At 51.5% G+C, this 24987-nt stretch overlaps 1 protein-coding gene across 2 annotated transcripts in view; it reads right to left on the bottom strand.

Moving 5' to 3' along the window:
- Nucleotides 1-1652: 1652 nt before the first annotated feature.
- pdlim3b (PDZ and LIM domain 3b) overlaps nucleotides 1653-24987 on the bottom strand; it is a 107863-nt gene continuing 84528 nt past the window's right edge. For both annotated transcript variants that reach the window (XM_038805639.1, XM_038805640.1), the window contains exons 5-7: nucleotides 12167-12300; nucleotides 11473-11584; nucleotides 1653-2201 (exon numbers count right to left, since the gene is read on the bottom strand). In XM_038805639.1, coding sequence (XP_038661567.1) covers nucleotides 2006-2201; nucleotides 11473-11584; nucleotides 12167-12300 — 442 coding nt within the window. In that variant the 3' untranslated portion in view covers nucleotides 1653-2005. The remainder of the gene's footprint in view (nucleotides 2202-11472; nucleotides 11585-12166; nucleotides 12301-24987) is intronic.

Here is a 24987-nt window from a genome sequence, read left to right as displayed (position 1 = left end):
ATTGTCCAGGTTTTGTTGCATTTGCATGTGGACTGCTTCATTGTCTGAGGAGTCATGAATGGTGTTGAACATTGCGCAATTATCTGTGATATCCCCACATTGGAACTTATTGTTGGGAGGAAGGTCATTGATGAATCAGCTGAGGATGGTACCTGAGGAACTACTGCAGTGATGTCCCAGGATCCAGATGGCTAATCGCCAACAGCCACAGCCATCTTCCTTTGTGGCAGATATGACTCCAACTAGTGGAGAGTTTTCCCCTGATTCCCATTGACTCATTTTGCCAGGCCTCCTTGATGCCATACTTGATCAAATGCTGCCTTGATGTCAAGTTCAGTCACTCTCACTTCATGCAAATGTATGTACATTAGATTTAGATGAGGAGATTTGGGAGGAGGTTCGTGTGGAACATTACTGCATGATGGGATCATCCCCTTCTTTGTGGCTTTTTGATGGGGCTAATACCATGTCTGCTCGGCCAATTCCTGTTTATGCAAAAGAGCAGAACAATGTTTAAAATTGTTTCTCCCTGAAGCTTTGGCCATTCCAAATTTAAGTCTGTAGTAAGGTTGTTGAGCTCTGGAAGAAATCTATGCATAAAGTAAGCATTTAGTTTTATCTTGTTCCTCTAATGCAGATAGACAAGTTAGGTGATTGCATTGACACATCCCTCCTCCCAAGTGGTAACATCTGACCTTTTATTGGAGAGTCATTTTCAGTGACCTTTGCTACATGGAGGTAATATATTTTATCATTGATAACAGTAATACATATTAACACCTGGCAACTGGTTAAATCTGTTGGGTGAGGTTAAATACCAACCAACAAAACAGGTGGAACACCACAATGTCACAGACGTATGTAGTTATGTGGTCTGATACAATGGGTTAAATGTTGGCTTAAAAATAGGTTCAGTTTGGGTGGAGCGAAGTGAGAGGGTTGGGGGGGGGGGGGGTGGTTAAAATCTCAGGAATCTATTTTCTAACCCAAACCTGCCCCCAACTCAGTCCTTTGCAGCTTTCATTGAGGCCACAGAGATGGGTTGGTACTTTAGATTTGATAATGAGACTGTCATGCAGTTTTTGAAATGTCACTGCTATCAGCCAGGTTTTCTGAGTAATGGGGAACATGGTAGAGCTTCATCGAGGTGTGGAGCTGGAGCCTTCGCTCCTCCTTCAGATCCAGATCCCTGCCTGGGGAGCCTCTGTCTATCAGCCCCCGCCACACCTTTCCCATGAGGCCTCCAGTCTTCCCATCACCACCCAACAGGCCTTGATTTCTCCCTTCGATCCCCCACCACCTCCAGGATTGGCGAATCCCTGTAGATTGCCCCAACCCCGCTCCTAATCACCTACTCTCCTCCTGTCAATTGCTCCCCCAAATGGTGCCCCCCTCCCCCGGTCGACCCCACCCCTACCCTTCATCCTGGACCCTTGGCATCGATGAACACCTGATTGGAGGTCCAGCTGTCAATCAGACTTGGCCTCAAGGTGAGGAACCAATCAGTGAAGTCAGAGGGCCACAGCTTTTGGGAGAATCTTGAATTGTGGGTTTACCACAGCTTTTTGACTGAATCACTGAGGCATGTGGGCAAAGCCAGTACAAATCCCATCCAATGACCTATCACAATACCATAAAAGATGATGCAAGTCTGCTGGAAGATTTGTTTATTGTATATTTCACAGGCCTGGTGCTCAGTACATTCCATTCGCACTCAGTGTACAATGTGCTTTAACGATGCATTGATTCAATAGCTTTTACAGATATGATTATACAAACTAAATTGTTTATATAATTAGTTGTATCAATGTGCCAGTGCATACAGCAGTGTTTCTTTCTGCAAGGTCTACAAGGTAGCAATCTGCTAACACGGATAATTGAACAAGTAGCATTTTCTAAATCTATCTTGCCGTGGAAGACTGTATTTAGACATTAACCACATTTTGAAATTCGGCGAAACAGTGACATATTAATGGATCTGATCTTTCAGATCTCTACAGAAAAATTAAGCCTTCATATTTTGATAAACAGGTACGGCATCGTATCCCTCTGGTGGTTTTGTTCGTGCCCTTGCATGGACCTCACAGTACAGTTGTCCTTCTATGAAAAAGTAACCTTTCTGTTTGAGGTTCACGCCACAGTCAGAGCAGATAAAGCATTCTGGGTGCCGATACTTGTCACGGGCTTTGACCACTGTGCCTCTGTGGGTAAGAAGTATTTTACGATAATTAAGTTTACATGAAAAACCTGGAGACTATTTTAACGACTTAGAAGCTGGGGGTGCAGAGGGTTGGGGGGGGGGGGGGGGGGGGGGGGGAGAAATTGCGCACTGATGCACCCATTTTTCAGATGTGAAATGGGTGGGTGAGAGTGTAAAGTCAGGTCAACATCTCCCATGGCCAATTGACCCAGGAAGTGCATCTCATGAGAAATTGAACCATCAGGCCATAAGACATAGGAGCAGAATAAGGCCATTTGGCCCATCGAGTCTGCTCCGCCATTCAATCATGGCTGATACGTTTCTCATCCCCAGTCTCCTGCCTTTTCCCCACAACCCCGATCCCCTTATTAATCAAGAACCTATCTATATCTGTCTTAAAGACACTCAGTGATTTGGCCTCCACAGCCTTCTGCGGCAAAGAGTTCCACAGATTCACCACCCTCTGGCTGAAGGAATTCCTCCTCATCTCAGTTTTAAAGGACCATCCCTTGAGTCTGAGGCTGTGGCCCCTGGTTCTAGTTTTCCCTACAAGTGGAAACATCCTCTCCACGTCCACTCTATCCAGGCCTTGCAGTATCCTGAAAGTTTTAATAAGATCCCCCCTCATTCTTCTAAACTTCGAGTAGAGACCCAGAATCCTCAACTGCTCCTCATACGACAAGCTCTTCGTTTCAGGGATCATTCTTGTGAACCTCCTCTGGACCCTTTCCAAGGCCAGCACATCCTTTCTTAGATACGGGGCCCAAAACTGCTCACAATACTCCAAATGGGGTCTGACCTGTGCCTTATACAGCCTCAGAAGTACATCCATGCTCTTGTATTCTAGCCCTCTCGACATGAATGCTAACATTGCATTTGTAACTGCCGACTGAACCAAGAGATGTTTAGTCACCCAGAATGATTGAGTGAAAAATGCAGAAGGCCAACCTGGCTACTCAAACTAATAGGGGTCCGAAGGCAAGGCCATTAGAGTTGGAACATAAAAAGTCATACAGTACCCGTTGATTTACTTTATTAATGTTATAAGTGAAAGGGAGGGAGGTACAGGATTTTCAGGACTAGACACAGCAAATAGTTACAGAAACTTTCTTTGAAGTTTAGTTTTTCTACTTTTAAAGAGGTGCTTGGCGAGACTTTTTGTGGATCTGTTGTATTCAAATGTATTCTGAAACATCCCCTTCAATGAGTGCCACTGCTTCTCTATTAGTTTATCACCTTGCCTTGTATCTCAGTTCACTTTAGCTAACTCAGGTTTCATACCCAAATAGTTGCCCTTATTTAAGCTTAAAATACGAGTCTTAGACCCACTCTTCTCCCTTTTAACCCAAATGTAAATTCAACCATTTTGTGGTCACTGCTACGTAGCGGTGCCTTTACTCTGACATCAGTAATTAATCCTGTTACATTATACAATGCCAAATATGATATAACCTTCTTTCTGATTGGTTCCAGAATGTCCTAAGGTCAATTACTAGGGGGCATAGGTTTAAGGTGCGAGTGGCAAGGTTTAGAGGAGATGTACAAGGCAAGTTTTTTACACAGAGGGTGGTGGGTGCCTGGAACTCGCTGTGGAGGAGGTGGTGGAAGCAGGGACGATAGTGACCTTTCAGGGGCATCTTGACAAATATAAGAATAGGATGGGAATAGAGGGAAGTGGACCCGGGCAGTGTAGAAGATTTTAGATTAGACGGGCAGCATGGTTGGCGCAGGCTTGGAGGGCCGAAGGGCCTATTCCTGTGCTGTACTTTGTGATTTGTTCTTTCTTTGTTGTGAGGGAAGGGAGTGTAGCAAGGGGAGGGGGGTTGGTATGGATGGCCGTGTGGTAGCAAGGTACCTCTACCCTCTCCATTGCCAGTTATTGACCCTGTACCAGTTCTCAAGGAGATGCCTGTTTAAATAAAAGCAAAATGCTGCCGATGCTGGAATCGGAAACAAAAACAGTAAAATGCTGGAAAAACAGTCCGTCTGGCAGCATCTGTGCAGAGAGTAAATAGAGAGTAAATAACTTTTAGGGTCCATCTCACTCTTCATCTGTTGGTTATTGAAATGTTTGGGCCTGCTGATCAGTACCTGTAACAGTGCAACACAGATACTTGTCCTGCTGAGGGTTTGGGACAGCACCCTGGCCCTCCTATAGGGGGAACCCGAGACCCTTACCAGGCCAAGCCTTATAAAAATGAAGAACATCGTCCTTGCTCACAGGAGAACTCTTGCAGTAGACTTTAAGATTGATTACCTTTGAGGACTTCAGGAGCTCAGAATGAAACTCATGCCTGATCTTAGCAGGACTGGGCCTCTCAGGAACAAAGCTGGTGCGAAATTTCAGGAATAGCCCAGTCGTGCCCTCAATACCTGCCTGAAATTCGTCCAGGACATAAAGGGAATGAGATTAAGTGACGTCTGCTACTCCAACAACACCCGGGCACCCCCATCCTCTGTGATGCCAAATCACTCCGCCACCCACCACAATCCTGCAACCCCCCCCCCCCCCCAACCCCCCCCCCCACAACCCCTGCACCAACCCCCTCACTCCCCAACCACTAAACAACATTTTCAGGCAATTGATGAGGGTATTCCTTTTATAATCTCTAATCTCAGGGAGGTGGTGGGGGAGGGAAATTTGCCCATTGCACAACAACATTGTAATCCCTTTGTAAGTAGATTTCTGACAATGATACAAAAAGCAGACAGAAGAAGACACCCTCCCCTCACACACACACACACACACACACACACACCTTAAGGGCGATTCGGTGCAGGCAAGAAACTGTCAGTCGAGCCCGCGATGCCCACATCTTGCAAAGTAATTTTTTTCAGCCTGTGCTTTAAACCATATGGGCAGCACGGTAGCACAGTGATTAGCACAGCTGCTTCACAGCTCCAGGGTCTCAGGTTCGATTCCTGGCCTGGATCACTGTCTGTGCAGAGTCTGCACATTCTCCCCGTGTTTGTGTGGGTTTCCTCCGGGTGTTCCGGTTTCCACCCACAGTCCAAAGATGTGCAAGTTAGGTGGGTTGGCCACGCTAAATTGCCCTTAGTGTCCAAAACGTTTGGGTGGGTTGCGGGGATAGGTTGGAAGCGTGGCTTGGGTGGGGTGTTCTTTCCAAGAGCCGGTGCAGACTCGATGGGCCAAATGGCCTCCTTCTGCACTGTAAATTCTATGATATCAATGAAATCTAAATGAAGGGGAATTAAGCATTGCTGGTAAGGTGGAGGTTAACAGTTTTGTTCAATGCACAACATTTTATAACACGGGACTTCCGGTTGCGGCTATGCGGAGCTAAATCGCACGTTCGGCAGCTCCCGCTAGCAACGGACGTTTGGGCTCTTTTTAGGGCCCGTAACGGTGCTTGTTCGATGTTTCCCGGTGTGGGAAGGGGACAGCAACACTCCCCTGATAGTGTATGGATTGGACCAGGAGTCGGGCGATTTAAAAAAGTGGCATTGAAGCAAAGAAAGGTGCGAGGGAGGAGGACCAAGATGGCGGCGGGTGGGGACCAGGCAGCGTGGATGCAGTGGGCGCAGGAGCAGCAGGAGTTGCTCCAGCGCTGTTTTAAGGAACTGAAAGCAGAGCTGCTGGAGCCGATGAAGGCCTCACTCGATAAGCTGCTGGAGGCCCAGACGGCCCACAGGGCGGCGATCCGGGAGGTCTGGCAAAAGGTCTCGGAGAACGAGGATGAGATCCTAGATCTGGCGGTGAAGGTGGAGGCGCACGAGGCGCTGATGGAAGCGGGGGCCTTCCAGGGGCCCTTGCAGCTGGAGGGGGCCCACCGAGTGCTGGCGAGGAAGCCCAAGCCCAGCAAGCCGCCGCTGGCAGTGCTGGTGCGGTTCCACCGGTTTGCTGATCGCGAGTGTGTGCTAAGGTGGGCCAAGAAGGAGCGGAGCAGCAGGTGGGAGAATGTGGAGTTCCGGATCTACCAGGATTGGAGCGCGGAGGTGGTGAAGAAGAGGGCCGGCTACAATCAGGCGAAGGCAGTGCTGCACAGGAGGGGGGGTGAAGTTCGGTATGCTGCAGCCGGCGGTCCGTGGGTCACCTACAAGGACCGACACCACTATTTCGAGTCCCCGGAGGAGGCATTGGCCTTTGTTCAGGCCAAAAAACTGGACTCAGACTAAGGGTCGGGGACGAGGGGTCACAGTGAAGGGATGGTTGGGGATTGTTGTGTTGTGTTCTGAGGGGGGGTTCTTTGTTTTTCGGGGGTTGATTGGGCATTGTTTCGATTAAGTCCGCCAGGTGGGCTCGTGTGGGGGGGGGGGGGCTAAATAGCTTGGGGGTTGATGGTCGGTGGGGGTGAAGGGGCCCCTTGGGGGTGGGGGGGTAGTGGCCTGAGTTGGGGGTAGTGGGACCGGGCCTGGAAAGGGAGCTGCGCCAGAGGAGGCGGGGCCGGGCGAGTGGAAAGCGCGGGCTTTTTCCCACGCTAAGGGTTGAAGGGGGCAGGGCCGGAACTGGGAAGCACGGGCTTTTCTCCTGTGCTGGGAGTGGAATGGGGAGGGTGAGAGCCTGCTGGTGGACAGGGGGGGGGCCACACTGGGGGGGGGGGGGGGGGGTCGATGGAGTGGCAGGAGTGGCCGGGGTCAGGAGTCGGCTGACTTACGGGAGTGCAATGGGGGGAGCAACGCAGCTAGGGGGGGCCTAGCTGCGCTGGGGGGGGGGGGGGGGGGGACCAGGTTGCTGCTGGAATGGCCAAGGGGGAGCTAGGAGTTGGTAGAGGAGGTTGGGGCAGGGATCTGCCGCTGTGGGGAACGGGTCGTGCGGGGGGGGGGGGGGGGGGGGGGGGGATGTGGCTGGCCTAAGAAGGGCTATGGCTAGTTGGCGGGGAGGGGGGCGAGTAGCCCCCTGATCCGGCTGATAACCTGGAATGTGAGGGGACTGAATTGGCTGGTCAAGCGGGCCCGGGTGTTCGCGCACCTGAAGGGGCTGAAGGCAGATGTGGCCATGCTTCAGGAGACGCACCTGAGGGTGGCGGATCAGGTAAGGTTGAGAAAGGGGTGGGTAAGGCAGGTGTTTCATTCAGGTTTGGATGCAAAAAATTGGGGGGTGGCGATCTTGGTGGGGAAGAGAGTGTCGTTCGAGGCGTCGAGCATTGTGGCAGACAATGGTGGTAGGTATGTGATGGTAAGTGGCAAGCTGTAGGGGGAGCGGGTGGTGTTGGTCAATGTATAGGCCCCGAATTGGGACAATGCGGGGTTCAAGCGGCGTATGCTGGGCCGGATTCCGGACCTGGAGACAGGGGGCCTGATAATGGGGGGATTTCAACACGGTGCTGGACCCGGCACTGGATCGATCCAGGTCTAGGACAGGCAGGAGGCCGGTGGCGGCCAAGGTGCTGAGGGGGTTCATGGACCAGATGGGAGGGGTGGACCCATGGAGGTTTGCGAAGTCGGGGGCCAAGGAATTTTCGTTCTTCTCCCATGTCCACAAGGCCTACTCTCGGATAGACTTTTTTGTCATGAGCAGGGCGCAGATTCCGAGGGTGGAGGATACGGAATACTCGGTGATAGCCATCTCTGATCATGCTCCGCATTGGGTGGACCTCGAGTTGGGGGAGGAGAGGGACCAGCGCCCGCTGTGGAACCTAGAGGTGGGGTTGCTGGCGGACGAGGAGGTGAGCGGGTGGGTCCGGAGGTGTATAGAGAGGTACCTGGAGGCTAATGACAATGGGGAGGTGCAAGTAGGGGTGGTCTGGGAGGCTCTGAAGGCGGTGGTCAGAGGAGAGCTGATCTCCATTAGGGCACACAAGGAGAGGGGGGAGAGGAGAGAGAGGGAGAGGTTGGTGGGGGAGATGGTGAGGGTGGACAGGAGATACGCGGAGGCCCCGGGGGAAGGATTGCTTAGGGAGCGGCGTAGCCTCCAGGCGGAGTTCGATCTGTTGACCACCCGGAAGGCGGAGGCGCAGTGGAGGAGGGCGCAGGGGGCGGTATATGAATACGGAGAAAAGGTGAGCCGGATGCTGCCGCACCAGCTTCGGAAGCAAGAGGCAGCTAGGGAGATCGGGGGAGTTAGGGATGGAAGAGGGAGCACGGTGCGAAGTGCGGTGGGTATCAATGGGGTCTTCAGGGACTTCTACGAGGAACTGTACCGGTCCGAGCCCCCAGTGGAAGAGGGAGGGATGGGTCACTTCCTGGACCGGCTGAGGTTTCCAAGGGTGGAGGAGTGGTAGGTGGCGGGGTTGGGGGCGCCGGTTGGTTCGGAGGAGTTGGCCAAAGGGATAGGGAACATGCAGGCGGGGAAGGCACCGGGGCCGGATGGGTTCCCGGTTGAATTTTACAAGAAGTATTCGGACCTGCTGGGCCCGTTGTTGGTAAGGACCTTCAATGAGGCAAGGGAAGGGGGGCTCCGCCCCCGACAATGTCTAGGGTGCTGATTTCCTTGATCCAGAAGCGGGACAAGGATCCCCTACAGTGTGGGTCATATAGGCCGATCTCACTCCCAAATTAAGATGCAAAGTTGCTGGCACAGATTTTGGCCATGAGGACAGAGGACTGTGTGCCGCAGGTCATACACGAGGGTCAGACGGGGTTCGTGAAAGGGAGGCAGTTGAATACTAATGTACGGAGGCTCCTGAATGTTATAATGATGCCAGCGGTGGAAGGGGAGGCGGAGATAGTGGCGGCGATGGATGCGGAGAAGGCCTTTGATAGGGTGGAATGGGGATACCTCTGGGAGGAGCTGAAAAGGTTCGGGTTTGGGGAGGGGTTCGTCAGGTGGGTGAGGCTGCTATACGAGGCCCCAGTGGCGAGTGTGGCCACGAACAGAAGGAGGTCAGAGTATTTCCGGCTGCACCGGGGGGCGAGGCAGGGGTGTCCCCTGTCCCCCCTGCTCTTTGCACTGCCGATCGAACCCCTGGCCATGGCGTTGAGGGAGTCGAGGAACTGGAGGGGGTTAGTGCGGTGTGGGGAGGAGCATCGGGTGTCGCTCTATGCGGATGATCTGCTGCTATATGTGGCGGACCTGGTGGGGGAATGCCGGAGGTGATGAGGATCCTTAGGGAGTTTGGAGATTTCTCCGGGTACAAGCTCAACATGGGGAAGAGCGAGTTGTTCGTAGTGCACCCAGGGGACCAGGAGAGGGGGATTGGTGAGCTCCCGCTAAAAAGGGCGGAGAGGAGTTTCAGGTACCAGGTGGCTAGGAGCTGGGGGGCCATAAGCTTAACTTCACGAGGCTGGTGGAGCAGATGGAGGAGGAGTTTAAGAAGTGGGATGCGCTACCAGTCTCCCTGGCGAGTAGGGTGCAGTCAGTTAAAATGACGGTGCTCCCGACGTTTTTGTTCCTGTTCCAATGCCTCCCCATCCTGATCCCTTCTTCAGGCGGGTTAACAGGAGCATTACGGGGTTTGTGTGGGTGCAGAAGACCCCGAGGGTGAGAAGGGTGTTCCTGGAGCGGAGCAGGGATAGGGGGGTGTTGGCACTGCCTAACCTCTGTGGATATTATTGGGCCGCCAACGTGGCGATGGTACGCAAGTGGATGATAGAGGGGGAGGGGGCGGCATGGAAGAGGTTGGAGATGGCGTCCTGTGTGGGCACAAGCCTGGAGGCGCTGGTGATGGCGCCGTTGCCGCTTCCTCCAACGAGGTATACCATGAGTCCGGTGGTGGCGGCTACCCTCAAAATTTGGGGGCAATAGAGATGGCACAGGGGGGAGGTGGAGGTCTCGGTGTGGTCCCCGATATGGGGGAACCACCGGTTTGTCCCGGGGAGAATGGACGGAGGGATCCTGAGTTGGCACAGGGTAGGTATTAGAAGAATGGGGGACCTGTTTGTGGACGGGAAGTTCGCGAGCCTGGGTGAGCTGGAGGGGAAGTTCGGCCTCCCCCCGGCGAACACCTTCAGATATATGCAGGTAAGGGCGTTTGTTAGACGGCAGGTGGTGGAGTTCCCACTGTTGCCGCCGCGTGGGGTCCAGGACAGGGTGCTCTCGGGGATGTGGGTTGGAGAGGGGAGGATCTCGGCAACGTACCAGGTGATGCAGGAGGAGGAGGAGGCCTCGGTGTAGGAGCTGAAGGGTAAGTGGGAGGAGGGGTCGGGTGAGGAGATCGACGAGGGTACGTGGGCGAATGCCCTGGGGAGGGTGAATTCCTCCTCCTCTTCTGCGAGGCTCAGCTTAATACAATTCAAGGTGCTGCATAGGGCGCACATGGCCGGGGCAAGGCTGAGCCGGTTCTTTGGGAGTGAGGACAGATGTGTTAGGTGCTCATGGAGCCCAGCAAACCACACCCACATGTTCTGGGCGTGCCCAGCTCTGGAGGACTTTTGGAGGGGCGTAGCAGAGACGATGTCGAGCGTGGTTGGCTCCAGGGTTGAGCCGGGCTGGGAGCTCGCATTATTTGGGGTGTCATATGAGCTGGGAGTGCAGGAGGCGAAAGAGGCCGGTATTCTGGCCTTTGCATCCCTGGTAGCCCGGCGAAGGATTCTTCTTCCGTGGAAGGATGCGAGGCCCCCAGGCTTGGAATCCTGGGTCAACGATATGGCTGGGTTTATTAAATTTGAGAGGGTCAAATTTGCCTTAAGGGGATCGGTGCAAGGGTTCTTCAGGCGGTGGTACCGTTTCTAGACTTCCTGGCAGAGCGTTAGGTGATGGTCAGCAACAGCAGCAACACGGGCGGGAGGAGGAGGGGGGTGGGGGAGTTCGGGGTGGGTGGGGGCCTTGAATGCGGGTCCATTTGTTTTTCTTGATTGGGCATGTATATTTGCCTATATGTTGATTATTTCTGTTAATTTATTATTTGTGTATACGGGGGGGGGGGGGGGGGGGGGGCTGTTCTTATTTCTTTGTGTTTTTGTAGTTGATCATTTCTGAAAACTTGAATAAAAATTATTTACAAAAAAAACATTTTATAACACTGCTCTTTCCCATGATTGTTTTATAATAGTCCAATTCAGGAAACTGAACGATGGGTCTACCTTTAAGCAGTATGACATTGGTAGCTTCCCATCGGTTGCAATGGAGACCACAATTGTTAATTGTTAATTGAACCTCTCTCCAGAAATGCAACCCAACATCCAAGGTTGGCAAATCCAATTCACGTCAGATTCTTGCAGTCATCCCGTCCGTTTTGGATTGGTTTGGAATGTGGGTCTCAGGGTGGAGAAGGACAGTTGGCTAATTCACACTGCTAAGGTGGTTGTGGTCACAATGCAGGAAAACGTATTAGTCAGAAATAGAAACCGAGAGGGAGCTTAAAGCCCGTTTTCATGTCGGGCACATCTTGTTCCTGTTACAGTTAACCATCTTCCTTTTGAAACATACTTACACTATTCCGTTTCCACACTTGTCGCACAGCGGCAGCTTTTGAACACTTCCAACGGAAGCACCAACCTTCGTCACCGGAGCCCTCACACTTTTAGTCACAATGGGACGAGCACCTGTGTCATTTGGCCGAAAATTAAATTGTTGGTTATCAATGATTCCAAATTTGAAACAGTCACTACCATCAGGTGCATAAACTAACTGCAGCAAATTGAGCGAATATTGGCGTCTGATCAGCCATTTCTACACCCTTTGCTTGCTGTAAACAATAATGATCTATACTTTGAATTACTTTCACAATCCCTTTTACTGTCACCACAGCCAAGATGAAATAGGTCCTACACCCGGAAGCTTTTGTCCCCAACACCGACGTGTACCTTGGTGGATGGGATGGGAAAATTTGGAAAGCCAATGACATTTATCGGCTCTTCAAATTATCCCGTCCCTCCCACGACGCTGCTCTCCAGTGTTGGGGCTGGAGAGTCCCACCCTATATGAATAGCGAGTCACCTCATCAGCCCAAGCATCCTTTCACCCACTGATCTCACAAACAAAGAAATGACAAGAATGGAAGAGATGCCTAAGTCAGGTGTTCAAATATATACGATAACATACGATGACATTCCACAATTGGATCTTTGATATCCAACTAGTTCAGCATGCTTCACTCTTAAAGACAGGGAGATGATGATGCTCACCATTCTCATCTGTCTCCAGGTAATCTTGGATTGCTCGGAAGGACCCAGATTGCCTTGGCTCACTCCTTTCCTCCGGCTTGTTATGTAGCATCTTGTATACGTCTGAGTTTTCAACACCTGCTGCTGGTTCAGTTCTGTATGAGCATGTAGGTTACAGTAAGCAGATGGTATTTTGTGTACAGCCACTTAAACCTCAAAACACTTGAGATAAATATTTTTAGAGTCTAATAATATTTGGCAGTTTCTTAGGGAGGTATTTCATGGAGGCCATTGGGTTGTTCAGCGAGAGCCCCACATCACCTCCTTTCAGGAAGGCCCGCTGGAAATTGGGGCCACAGTGGGCCTTCTCTGGGATCACGGATCGTGGGGACCCCAATTCTGCCCTCCCCTCCCACTGATAGCTGCCATTCAATCAGAGGCTGGCAGCTGTGCATTGCTTGGCTGTGCCAATGGGCTGGAGATGCAACCATCTGAGGCCCAGGATCGCTGGGTTTTCCAGGCCACAGGTAAGTGATGGCAGAATGGGTGTCGGCAGCTAGGGCAGGGTGGCTCTCGGTGGGACCTCCCGTTCCTGATGCCAGTTCCCTCCATCAGGTAGTTGAGCGCCTTTGGAAAGAGAAACCCTCTTGAGCCTACAATCTTTTCTGGCTTCCTGCACAGCGAGTCCCCGTCCCTTGTTAGATGAATACCAGTGGAAGCAGGATGAGGTCCTTGAGTTGGCATTAATTAACCACTTAATGGCCTCAATTGGCAATGGGGTGGGAAGGCCTCAGGGGTGGCTATTCCACTCTCAATATCCAACTCCTATATATTTCCATTTTCTAACACCACATTCAATATGATGTTGGCACTTTACTAAACATGTAGATGATGTGGAACGTCTTTGTGTGGTACAAATGTTATTGGTCGAATGAAAAGTTGTTTTCAGCAAGTCGATACAAATTGAAAATATGTGCGGATGTTATCAAATTGGGGGTGGGGGATGAAATTAGCCTGAGGCAATAGTAGATAATCTGTCCAACACACTGTCATTAAAATCATTTCCATCAGTTGAAAAAAAAATTAAATGGTGTGTCAAACAAGTGGTGTGTTAAATGCAATTAGGGGCTGGTTTAGCTCACTGGGCTAAATCACTGGCTTTTAAAGCAGACCAAGCAGGCCAGCAGCGGGTTCGATTCCTGTACCAGCCTCTGCGAACAGGCGCCGGAATGTGGCGACTAGGGGCTTTTCACAGTAACTTCATTGAAGCCTACTCGTGACAATAAGCAATTTTCATTTCACAAGCTGCTGATTGGCTAACGCCCATCTTGTGTTAACATCCAAGCCCAATTTAATTTCTTCAGAGGGCCAGCGACAATGCACAGATAACCGAATGAACTGGGCACACTGGGCGAAATTCTCTGCCACGCGACGCCGTGAATGCGAACCCCGATCGGGCGGAGAAGTGGTTAGCTTCTTAACCCGGAGACAGAAGTGGGTTTCCAGACAAAATCGAGATCGGCACCCGGCGCTGATTCGGGCAACATGTTCTGGAGTCTCATGCCAGCGGTGACATGCAAAACTGGCATTCACATGCATTTAAATGCGATTAGCGGGTTGGACACAGTATGCTCTGCCCTTCTGCAATTCTCTGCTCCTCTCAGGCAGTAGTCTCGAGGGGGTGAATCCTACAACTGTTGACAAACATGGACTGCGTGCCTTGGCTGCGGAGGGAGAGTGGAAGATTAAAGAAAGACCGTTGAGAATTGTCAGGCTTGCGGGGGGGTGGCTGCCTGCGCCGGCAGCAGTAATGGAATAGAATTTACCGTGCAGAAGGAGGCCATTTGGCCCATCGTGTCGGCACCGGCCCTTGGAACGAGCACCCCACTTAACCCCATGCCTCCATTCGTAACCCAGTAACCCCACTTAAGCTTTCTTTTGGACACTAAGGGCAATGTAGCAAGGCCAATCCACCTAACCTGCACATCTTTGGACTGTGTGATAAAACCGGAGCACCCGGAGGAAACCCAAGCAGACATGGGGAGAACGTTCAGACTCCGCACAGACAGTGACCCAAGCTGGGAATCGAACCTGGGACCCTGGAGCTGTGAAGCAACTGTGCTAACCACTGTGCTACTGTGCTGCTCAGTTGGTCCCAAGCTCGTAGACTTGGGGTGAATGAATCAATGTGACTGCATCAATGAGCTCAGGGAACCTGCAACATGGTTGAGCATGTAATGTAACGATCTGCAGTACTACACCAACTATTCCCATTAAACCACATCCACTTTTCATCTCCATTAACTTCAGTTGCATCACATATCATGCTGTGTAATGTGAAGTTCTTAATTATTCCCCCAGCAATGCTAAACTATGCTTGCATTTGCAAAAGAAATATAAGAATGGCCTATATGTTCTTGCAGTGTCTGGCTTTAACACAGCATGCTACGAGATGGGCGTTTTCACTATCTGTATTGTAGAGCTGGATGAAGACTCTTGCTGGCTTGCACGCACATTGCTGAAATATTTGCTTTGTGTAAAGGATTTTGCCAGAAAGGGGAAAAGTGCATTCTGCTCTGACTGTGGAACATTGTAATTTACAGAGCGCACCCATTGAGTCTGCCGATGCAGTCATTTTACAGCAGCCTGTCGGGCTCTCATAACTCATACATTGAAATACATCAAACTCTACAGCGGGAAAAAGCATTACTCAGTCGAGCGAGTTCATGGCGTTTCTGAGCCTCCACACGAGCAAGTATTTCGAATCACAATTTACTCACCCTGCTCCTTTATTCCTGTATCCTGCTAGCCAGACTAATCTTGAATGTTAACATAATTTCTGTCACAACCATCAAGGCCGAACTGAACCCCACATCCTCGCAACTGATTTTGTGAAGCAGTGTCTCCTTCTGGTGAGGCCTCTGCCCTGAGAGGGGCAGAGGAGCAGGGAGGGATGCAAAGGCCACCAGTGAAGGTGTCCTCTGGTTGGGGTGAGCTCTGTTGACCCCCTGCTTCCTCGGCAGTGCTTCTGAGGACGACCAGCATCTGGTGGGCCCCTGTTTGAGCTTGGACACGGCCATCCCCTTGATTAAACAGCTGGGGTACAAGGTGTCCAGAGGGCTGGCTGAGTGGGCTCCCAGATGACCAGAGGCACCCTGAGCATTCAAAGAACAAAGGCAGCGCTCAGCAGTGTGAGCAGCCAGGGGAAGGGGCCTGTAAGTGGTGTGTTTAAAAGACAGACTGCAGCAATGGCGACTTTAGCCAGGCCACCCTTATCCAGAGGGGCGACCCCCCCGATAGGTTGGAGAATCCCCAGGGGGCGGCGCGAATCCCGTCCCTCTGCCCCGCACTGGCTGCCGTATTCTCTGGCGCCGTTTTTCGGGCAAGGGTGGGGTGCACGCCTCGCCAGTGGAGGGCTGTTGGCAATTCCCCGGCCCCGATGTGCCGTCCGTTTTTGGCCAGTCCCATTGCCGTGAATCATTCAGCTCACGGTGGGTGGTGGGGGGGTTCGGGGGGGTGGGGGGTTCGGGGGGGGGGGGGTTCGGGGGGATCTGACCCCGAGGCTGGCCCACGCTCGGGGCCACCGATCTGCGGGCCAGCCTGTGCCGTGGGGGCACTCCTTCCTTCCGTGCCGGCCCCTGTAGGGCTGTGCCATGGTTGGCGCAGAAAAGAGAACCCCCCGTGCATGCGCGAGATCACGCCTGCCCTTTGCTGCATGCGTGAACTTGCGCAGTCCATTCGGTGCCGACTGGCGCAACGCCAACTCCTCGGGCGTCCACCAAGCCCCCGGAAGTGCAGAGAATGCCACACTTTTAGGGGCTGTTGATGCCAGAGTGGTTGCCGCCGGTCTTCCCGCCGGCTTGGGGACTTAGTCCCCAGAAAGGAGAATCCCGGCCCTTGAGTCCAAGGACTTGTTATCAAGCCACTCCCGACAATTGCCCCTGATCCGGGCACCCAACCCTCTTGCTCCCCCTCTGCAACCATGGTGCCCAGGCACCGCGTGTCAATACTTTCACTAATTCGCACCTGCGAGATTTCCGCCCAAGAGGGGTGGAGCATCGTGGGGTGAAGCATCGTGGGGTGAAGCATCGTGGGGTGAAGCATCGTGGGGTGAAGCATCGTGGGTGAATTTGTGGGGTGAGGCATCGTGGGGTGAAGCATCGTGGGGTGAAGCATCGTGGGGTGAAGCATCGTGGGGTGAAGCATCGTGGGGTGAAGCATCGTGGGGTGAAGCATCGTGGGGTGAAGCATCGTGGGGTGGAGCATCGTGGGGTGAAGCATCGTGGGGTGAAGCATCGTGGGGTGAAGCATCGTGGGGTGAAGCATCGTGGGGTGAAGCATCGTGGGGTGAAGCATCGTGGGGTGAAGCATCGTGGGGTGGAGCATCGTGGGGTGAGGCATCGTGGGGTGAGCATCGTGGGGTGAAGCATCGTGGGGTGAAGCATCGTGGGGTGAAGCATCGTGGGGTGAAGCATCGTGGGGTGGAGCATCGTGGGGTGGAGCATCGTGGGGTGAAGCATTGTGGGGTGAAGCATCGTGGGGTGAAGCATCGTGGGGTGAGGCATCGTGGGTGGAGCATCGTGGGGTGAAGCATCGTGGGGTGAGGCATCGTGGGGATGAAGCATCGTGGGTAAAGCATCGTGGGGTTGAGGCATCGTGGGTGAAAGTATCGCTGGATGAAGCATCCGGGGGTGAAGCATCGTGAGGTGAAGCATCGTGGGGTGAAGCATCGTGGGGTGAGGCATCGTGGGGTGGAGCATCGTGGGGTGAAGCATCGTGGGGTGAGGCATCGTGGGGTGAAGTATCGTGGAAGGGTGGAGCATACTGCGTCCAAGCCGCTAATGATATAAAATTTCATGCAAATGATGGTTTTGCATTGGATCCGCTGGCGTCTGGCGCAAACCTTGATTTTTCAAATTTACGCCATTCTCCACCCTATCGCGATATGTGTTTCCAGCGTCACAAAACAGAGAACTAAAGCCAATTACCATCAAAATGCAACTATGTGGGTAAGGTAAACTGAGCATGTCTAATCTTGGCTTGGAAGCTTCACCTTGACAGTTCTATTGAGGGTAAAATTTTGTTAAATCTGTCAATTCACACATACCAGTCACAGAAGGAGCGCTGCACTTATTTCATCCACCTGTAGGGGAAGGTGAACTACCTATTTACAATCATGGCCGGGATTCTCCGACCCACGCCTGGTCGGAGAATCCCCGGGGGGACGCGAGAATCGCGCCCCGCCGCCGGCTTGCCCATTCTCCGGCGCTGATTCTCGGGCACCCACGGGATCACCACTGCGCCAGTCGGGGGCCATTGAAAGCACCTCCCATTCGCCGTTTCTTCGGGCCCCGGCGGGCCGAGTGTCCGGCGAGTTCGGCCAAGTCCCGCCGGCGTGGGTTACTCAGGTCCCACACGGCAGGACCTGCAGGTTGTGTCTGTGAGGGGCAGGGATTCCGACTCCGGGGGACAGCCCCCACAGTGGCCTGGCCTGCGATCGGGGCCTTCCAATCGGCGGGTGGGCTGGTTTCCGTGGGGGCCTATGTTCCTCCGCGCTGGGCCCCTGTAGGGCTCCGCCATATTGCCCGAGGGCCAGTGCAGAGAAGGGAACCCCCACGCATGCGTGGAATCACGCCAGCCGTTCCGCACATGCGCGAACTCGCACCGGCCGTTTTGCGCCAGTTGGAGCTGCGGGGACCACTCCAGCGCTGACCTAGCCCCCTAGGAAGGGAAGCATTCCTCAATATCGGGGACTATTGACGCTGCTTTTCACGCCGGCATCAGAACTTGGCCACGGGATTGGAGAATCCCGGCGCATATATGTGAATCAAATTACAAATTTGTGTGAAAAGCAAAAGGGAAAAGCTTTTGACAAGGTCCCACATGGGAGGCTGATGCAGAATGAAAGAGCCCGTGAGATCCAGGGCAATTTGGCAAACTGGATCCAAAACTGACTTTGTGGTCGGAGGCAGAGGGTGATGGTTGAAGGTTGTTTTTGTGACTGGAAGCATGTGTCCAGTAGTTTTGTGTCAGGGATAGGTGCTGGATCCCTTGTTGTTTGTAGTGTACATTAATGATCTGGATGTGAACGTAAGTTCGCAGATGACACAAAAATTAGTGGTGTGATAATTAGCAGGGAGCAAGGCCTTAGATTGCAGGGCAATATAGATGGGCTGGTTAGATGTAAAGAGAGTGGCAAATGGAATTTAACCATGAAAAGTGTGAAGAATGCATTTTGGGTGGACTAACAAGGTACGGGAATTGACAATGAATGGTCGGGCCATTGGAAGTACAGAGGATTAAAGGGACCTTGGTGTGCATGTCCATAGATCCCTGAAGACAGCAGGGCAGGTTGATAAGGTGATTAAGAAGGCCTATGGGATTCTTGCCTTTATTAACTGAGGCATTGCATATAAGAGCAAGGAGATTATGCTGGAGGTGTATAAAATGCTGGTGAGGCCACAGCTGGAGTACTTTGTGCAGTTCTGGTCATCACACTATTGCCAGGAAGTGATTGCACTGGAGAAAGTGCAGAGGAGATTCGCCAAGGTGGTGCCTGGGCTGGAGTGTTTCAGCGAGCAAGACAGACTGGATAGGCTGGGGTTGTTTTCCCTGGAGCAGAGAAGGCTGAGGGGGAAACCTGATTGAGGTGTGTAAAATTATGAGGGACAAAGATAGGGTGGAGAGGAAGGTACTTTTCCACTTAGCAAAGGGATCAATAACCAGGGGGCATAGATTTCGGTAAAGGGCAGGAGGTTTAGAGGAGATGTGAGGAAAATCTCTTTCACCCAAACGGTGGTAGAAATCTGGAACTCACTGCCTGATAGGGTGGGAGAGGTGAGAACCCTCACAAGTTTATAAGAAGTGTTTAGATCAGCACTTGAAATGACATTGCATACAAGGCTATGGACCAAGTGCTGGAAAGTGGAATTAGAATAGTTAGGTGCTTGATGGTCAGAGTGGACACGATTGGCCGAAGGGCCTTTTTCTATGCTGCAAAACTCTATGACTCTAGAACAGATGGTCACAAAGGATATGCTTTGAAATATGTACATCAATGGACTTCGGAGTTATAACTAAATGAGGGTAAGGGTTATTAAGTTTGGCAAAAGGAAAAAGTTAACAATGGACAGTTTAGATATTGAGGATCTCATGTTTGGTTTATCATATTTGTCGATGGTAAATAAAACAAGAATGTGGCAAGGCAGCAACCTCAGAACACAACAGGACCTCTGGCTGCAGAGGATGAAAGAGCTCACTTGAAGAGGTTCATAGATAGTTTTTTGAAGAATAAAGGGATTAAGGGTTATGGTGTTCGGGCCGGAAAGTGGAGCTGAGTCCACAAAAGATCAGCCATGATCTCATTGAATGGCGGAGCAGGCTCGAGGGGCCAGATGGCCTACTCCTGCTCCTAGTTCTTATGTTCTTATGTTCTTATTAAGCACCTAACTATTCTAATTCTATTTGAAATGAAAAAATGAAATGAAAATCGCTTATTGTCACAAGTAGACTTCAATGAAGTTACTGTGAAAAGCCCCTAGTCGCCACATTCCGGCGCCTGTTCGGGGAGGCTGTTACGGGAATCGAACCGTGCTGCTGGCCTGCTTGGTCTGCTTTCAAAGCCAGTGATTTAACCCAATGTGCTAAACACCCCCTGTTTCCAGATTATAAGAGGACACATGGAGAGAAAAGGCATCACAAAGTGTCCATATCCCTCTCAAGAACCATATAAACTAGGATATCGACTGTCTCTGTTTGTTAACCAACCTTTGTTGCTTTATAAACTAGCTTGATACCCCACGTTACATGTCGCCTCATCTGGAAATTTGTCTGGTCTCGAAAGCTCGTAGAAAGGGGTAATTTTAACTGTCTCCAGTCTCTGGGAGTGGGAAATCTGTGGTTCCCCGTGCACTTTAACTCCATAATTTTAATTCCACAGAATTTGTGTGTAGTCACTGTCTGGATTCAGTCTGATTGATGGGCTGAGCTTCTATTTTGTTAGGGGGCAGTCTGGGTGGATGCTGCCAGGTTTCAGGTAAGTCCTCACGCCAGGTGCGTAATCTGGAGGGGTTGGGGGTCACTAGTGAGGCCACTGTCCTGAGAGGGGCAGAGAAGCAGGGTGTGTTCCAAAGGCCGTAGTACAGGTGTCCTCTGGTTGGGCTGAGATCTGCTGATCACCTGCTTCCTCTGCAGTGAGGCAGCGCTTCCGAGGAGTGCCACACCTGGTGGGCCCCTGATTGAGCTTGACTAATCTCACCCTCTTGATGATACCGCTGGGGTATGAGGGTGTCCAGGCGGGCGGCCTGGGTGGGCTCCCGATGACCAGAGGCCTTCTGAGTATTTAAAGGACACAGGCAGCACTCAGCAGTGTGAGTAGCCAGGAGCCCATAAGTAACACCAAAGAGGTGTGTTTAAAAGACAGGCTGCAGCAATGGCGGTCTGCACCAGGCCACCCTAATCCCAAACAGATACCCCAAGTCCACAGACTCAGCACCAAGTCATCCCGGCTACTGCCCCCGGTCCGGGCAACCGCCACCCGCTCTCCCCCCCCCCGGCAAACCCAACAGTTTTCAATGATTTTTTGTAGTCTCGCACCCTCATGTACTCCGCCTGAAGGTACGGGGAATCGCAGAAGCGCAGCGCATTCGGAAACCAACCTGGTAAGTACATTTAAATGGATGTAAATGCAGGTTTTGCATTCCCCCTCCAACGTGGGGCCCAAACCTCATTTTCACCACCAGGGAGTGACTGGAGCATGGCTTCTGAATCAGCGCCGGCCTAAACCTTGATTTTTGCCAGATGCCCGAATCTCTACCCGATCACGATTGGTGTTTCCGGTAGGGCAAGGCTGAGAATACAGCCCGAGAAGGTGCTCAGAGGTGTGGGGTAGTGGGAAACAAAGGAGTTGGGGGAGGAGCGCCAACACGTCCATGGGTGGGCCTTGAGATGATGGAGCTTGGAGCCGTAATCAGGGGAAATTGGAAGAGTCTTAGGGGTTAGAGGGTCTCCTTGATCCTAGGGGATTGGAAATGTTTGTTGGTTGACTCGGCAGGCACTTTGGATCCAGCAGGTAAGGGGAAAACCACTTATCTCCTGATCCAGCATTCCCTCACCTCCATTTAACTGCCAGGTTAAATTTCAAATGGTGAATAAAATGAGACACACAACCTCATTAAGATCTTTCAATTGCCAAAACTTGTTGGGTGCAGATTGGTTGCCCATCCAGCACTGACTGCATCTATTAAAATCAGAAGTTGGTTGTGGGTTTGGTCAGAATTCAGAAGTCTAACACTTCCCTCTTACCCGACCCAAAGCCACCCATCTTTTCAGAGTTAAAATTCCCTCATAAGTCTCTGTGAATTGTTTCCATACGTGGCAGCGAACTCCAGAATTGCAATGATGTAGTAAAGTTGCATATTGCAATATCAGGGGGACTTGCAGCATCCCTTGTCTTTGATACTTGATAGACTTGTATGAAAACTTTTAACCCAGTACACCTGGTGAAGACAACACAGGTAAGGACCCAGCAGGTGAGCCAGTACCAAACCCGCCTTGCCTGATGAAGATTAGTTTTGAAGATTTGGATTTGTCGGAATGAGATACTACAGTTCTAAAGCCCAGGCTCTGGTTAGATTGCACTGTTGCCCTCCATTATAGCAAAACTGTTACATTTTCAAAGTGGTTAAATCTCTGAAACAGCATTACAAATTGTGCAAATATTATTCGAGTCAAATGAGTATTTTAAACAAGATTATACGCAATACAATTATCAATTTTCCAAGTAACTGCTTTACAGTGCAGTAGCTTAAGGATTCAGTGCCAAGCATGTTGCTGCCCTACATGCAAGTATTTTACTTCATAATTTCATAAGATATCAACATTATATAAAATTGAACATTTATTTCCAGGGTTTCTGTTGTAATGGATTAAGCAATTACTGTTAGTGGTAAAATATATTGGCCGGGATTCTCTGTTTGAGAGACTAAGAACGCGATTCAGTGGACTTAAAGCTAAGTCCACTTTCAGATGCGTTGGGCGGGGTGATTCTCGACGGCTGCAGCGTTGAGAATCACCCCTCTATTCAATGTCATTTTGCCATTTTAAAAATATCTCAGGGAGTTTCTTCCCGCCAAGGCAGCACTTAGAGAGATTTGCTGCTGATCCCACCATGTGACAGTGGAGCCTCCGGGGCTCACTCCGGCCTCACCTCCATCCCATGGAGTATCCCAGGGGCCATCAAGCACTCTGAGGGAGGAGGACGTAATGGAGGCCCATACCTGTGCCTCCCATGGGGGAGACGCTGGGACACCACAGCGCTTCCAAATCCCCCCCACCACACACTGGCGCATCTGATGGACAGCGGGTAGAGCAGGTTGGCATTTCATCACCTGCGACACCTGAAGGTCCGCCGGACAGGTCCCAGGTCCAGGCCCTCAAGAGCACGGCCACCAAAGGCGTCTCAGGTCAGAGGGTTAACGGAGCAGGCCTGACTGCAATCTTTGGTTCAAACCCCATTCCTTTTACTCAAACGTTGGTGTCTATGCCTGCAGCCTACTGAGTCTCCTGCTCTGAAATCTCTAACAAAAAGCCTTTGCTTCCCCTTCTGCAAAGTCTACTTTAAGTTGCACTTCTGTGACCTTTCCTAATTCCTCTCTTTTGTCTCATTGTCCACATTTGTCTGAATATATCTCAGTCAAATGCTCTGGTGCATTTTTCTATGTTAAAGGTGCTCTCTAAGTCAATCATGTCACACAATTTACAGTGCAGAAGGAGGCCATTCGGCCCATCGAGTCTGAACCGGCTCTTGGAAACAGCACCCTACCCAAGGTCAATACCTCCACCCTATCCCCATAACCCAGTAACCACACCCAACACTGACGGCAATTTTGGACACTAAGGGCAATTTATCATGGCCAATCCACCTCATCTGCACATCTTTGGACTGTGGGAGGAAACCGGAGCACCCGGAGGAAACCCACGCATACACGGTGACCCACGCATACAGACTCCGCACAGACAGTGACTCAAGCCAGAATCGAACCTGGGACCCTGGAGCTGTGAAGCATTTGTGCTATCCACAATGCTACCGTGCTGCCCATAAAGTGGTAAGTTTATGGTTGTATTATATTAATGCAACAGGTTTATGGTCTGCAGTTTAGGGCACATTTATGAATGCAGTGTATAATTAAATAACCAGTGTATAATTAAATAAATGAACCAGGAACATTCAAACACACCAGGCCGTCCTATCGTTTCAGGCAATGGGACCCTGTGTGAGAACCTCTCTGGCTTCATCGAGGGCATCTTAAAACCCATTGTACAAGGTACACCCAGCTTCTGTCGCGACACGACGGACTTCCTACAGAAACTCAGCACCCATGGACCAGTTGAACCAGGAACATTCCTCGTCACAATGGATGTCTCGGCACTCTACACCAGCATCCCCCATGACGACGGCATTGCTGCAACAGCCTCAGTACTCAACACCGACAACTGCCAATCTCCAGACGCAATTCTGCAACTCCTCCGCTTCATTCTGGATCACAACATCTTCACCTTCGACAACAAGTTCTTCATCCAGTCGCACGGAGCAGCCATGGGGACCAAATTCGCACTTCAATATGCCAATATCTTCTTGCACAAATTTGAACAAGACCTCCTCACTGCACAGGACCTTCAACCGACGTTATACAAGAGATACATGGATTACATTTTTTTCCTTTGGACCCACGGCGAAGAATCACTGAAACAACTACACAATGACATCAATAAGTTCCATCCCACCATCAGACTCACCATGGACTACTCTCCAGAATCAGTTGCATTCTTGGACACACTCGTCTCCATCAAGGACGGTCACCTCAGCACTTTGCTTTACCGCAAGCCCACGGATAACCTCACGATGCTCCACTTCTCCAGCTTCCACCCTAAACACATTAAAGAAGCCATCCCCTGGCTGAGTTTGGGTGTTTCTCGGGCTATAAGTTGAATCTGGGCAAGAGTGAGGTATTTGTAGTGCACCCGGGTGATCAGGAGGAGGGTATTGGGGGGCTCCCGTTTAAGAGGGAAGTGAAGAGTTTCAGATACCTGGGGGTGCAGGTGGCCAGGAGTTGTGGGACTCTCCATAAGCTAAATTTTACCAGGCTTGTGGAGCAGATGGAGGAGGAATTCAAAAGGTGGGACATGGTGCCGCTATTGTTGGCGGGTAGAGTGCAGTCCGCCAAAATCACGGTTCTCCCGAGGTTCTTGTTCCTTTTTCAGTGTTTGCCCATCTTTATCCCTAGGGCCTTTTTTAGGAGGGTGACTAGCAGCATCATGAGCTTTGTTTGGGCGCATGGGACCCCGAGGGTGAAGAGGGTCTTCCTGGAGCGGGGTAGAGATGGTGGGGGGCTGGCGTTACCCAATCTATCGGGGTATTATTGGGCGGCCAATGTGTTGATGGTGCGCAAGTGGGTGATGGAGGGGGAGGGGGCAGCATGGAAACAGTTGGAGATGGCGTTTTGTGGAGGTACAAGCCTGGGGGCCCTGGTAACGGCGCCGTGGCCGCTCCCTCCAATGAGGTATACCACGAGTCCGGTAGTGGCGGCTACCCTCAAGATTTGGGGGCAGTGGAGGCGACATAGGGGAGAAGTGGGGGGCTCGATGGAGGCTCCATTAAGGGGGAACCATAGGTTCGTCCCGGGGAACATTGATGGGGGATTTCAGGGTTGGCACAGAGCGGGCATCAGACAGCTGAGGGACCTGTTCATTTATGGGAAGTTTGCGAGCCTGGGGGAGTTGGAGGAGAAATTTGGGCTCCCCTCGGGGAACATGTTCAGGTATCTGCAGGTAAAGGCGTTTGC

Source organism: Scyliorhinus canicula, chromosome 8 (genome assembly GCF_902713615.1).
Source record: "Scyliorhinus canicula chromosome 8, sScyCan1.1, whole genome shotgun sequence".
NCBI lineage: Eukaryota > Metazoa > Chordata > Chondrichthyes > Carcharhiniformes > Scyliorhinidae > Scyliorhinus > Scyliorhinus canicula.
The sequence above is the reverse complement of the archived record's forward strand: the minus strand, read 5'-3'. Positions and strand labels throughout refer to the sequence as shown.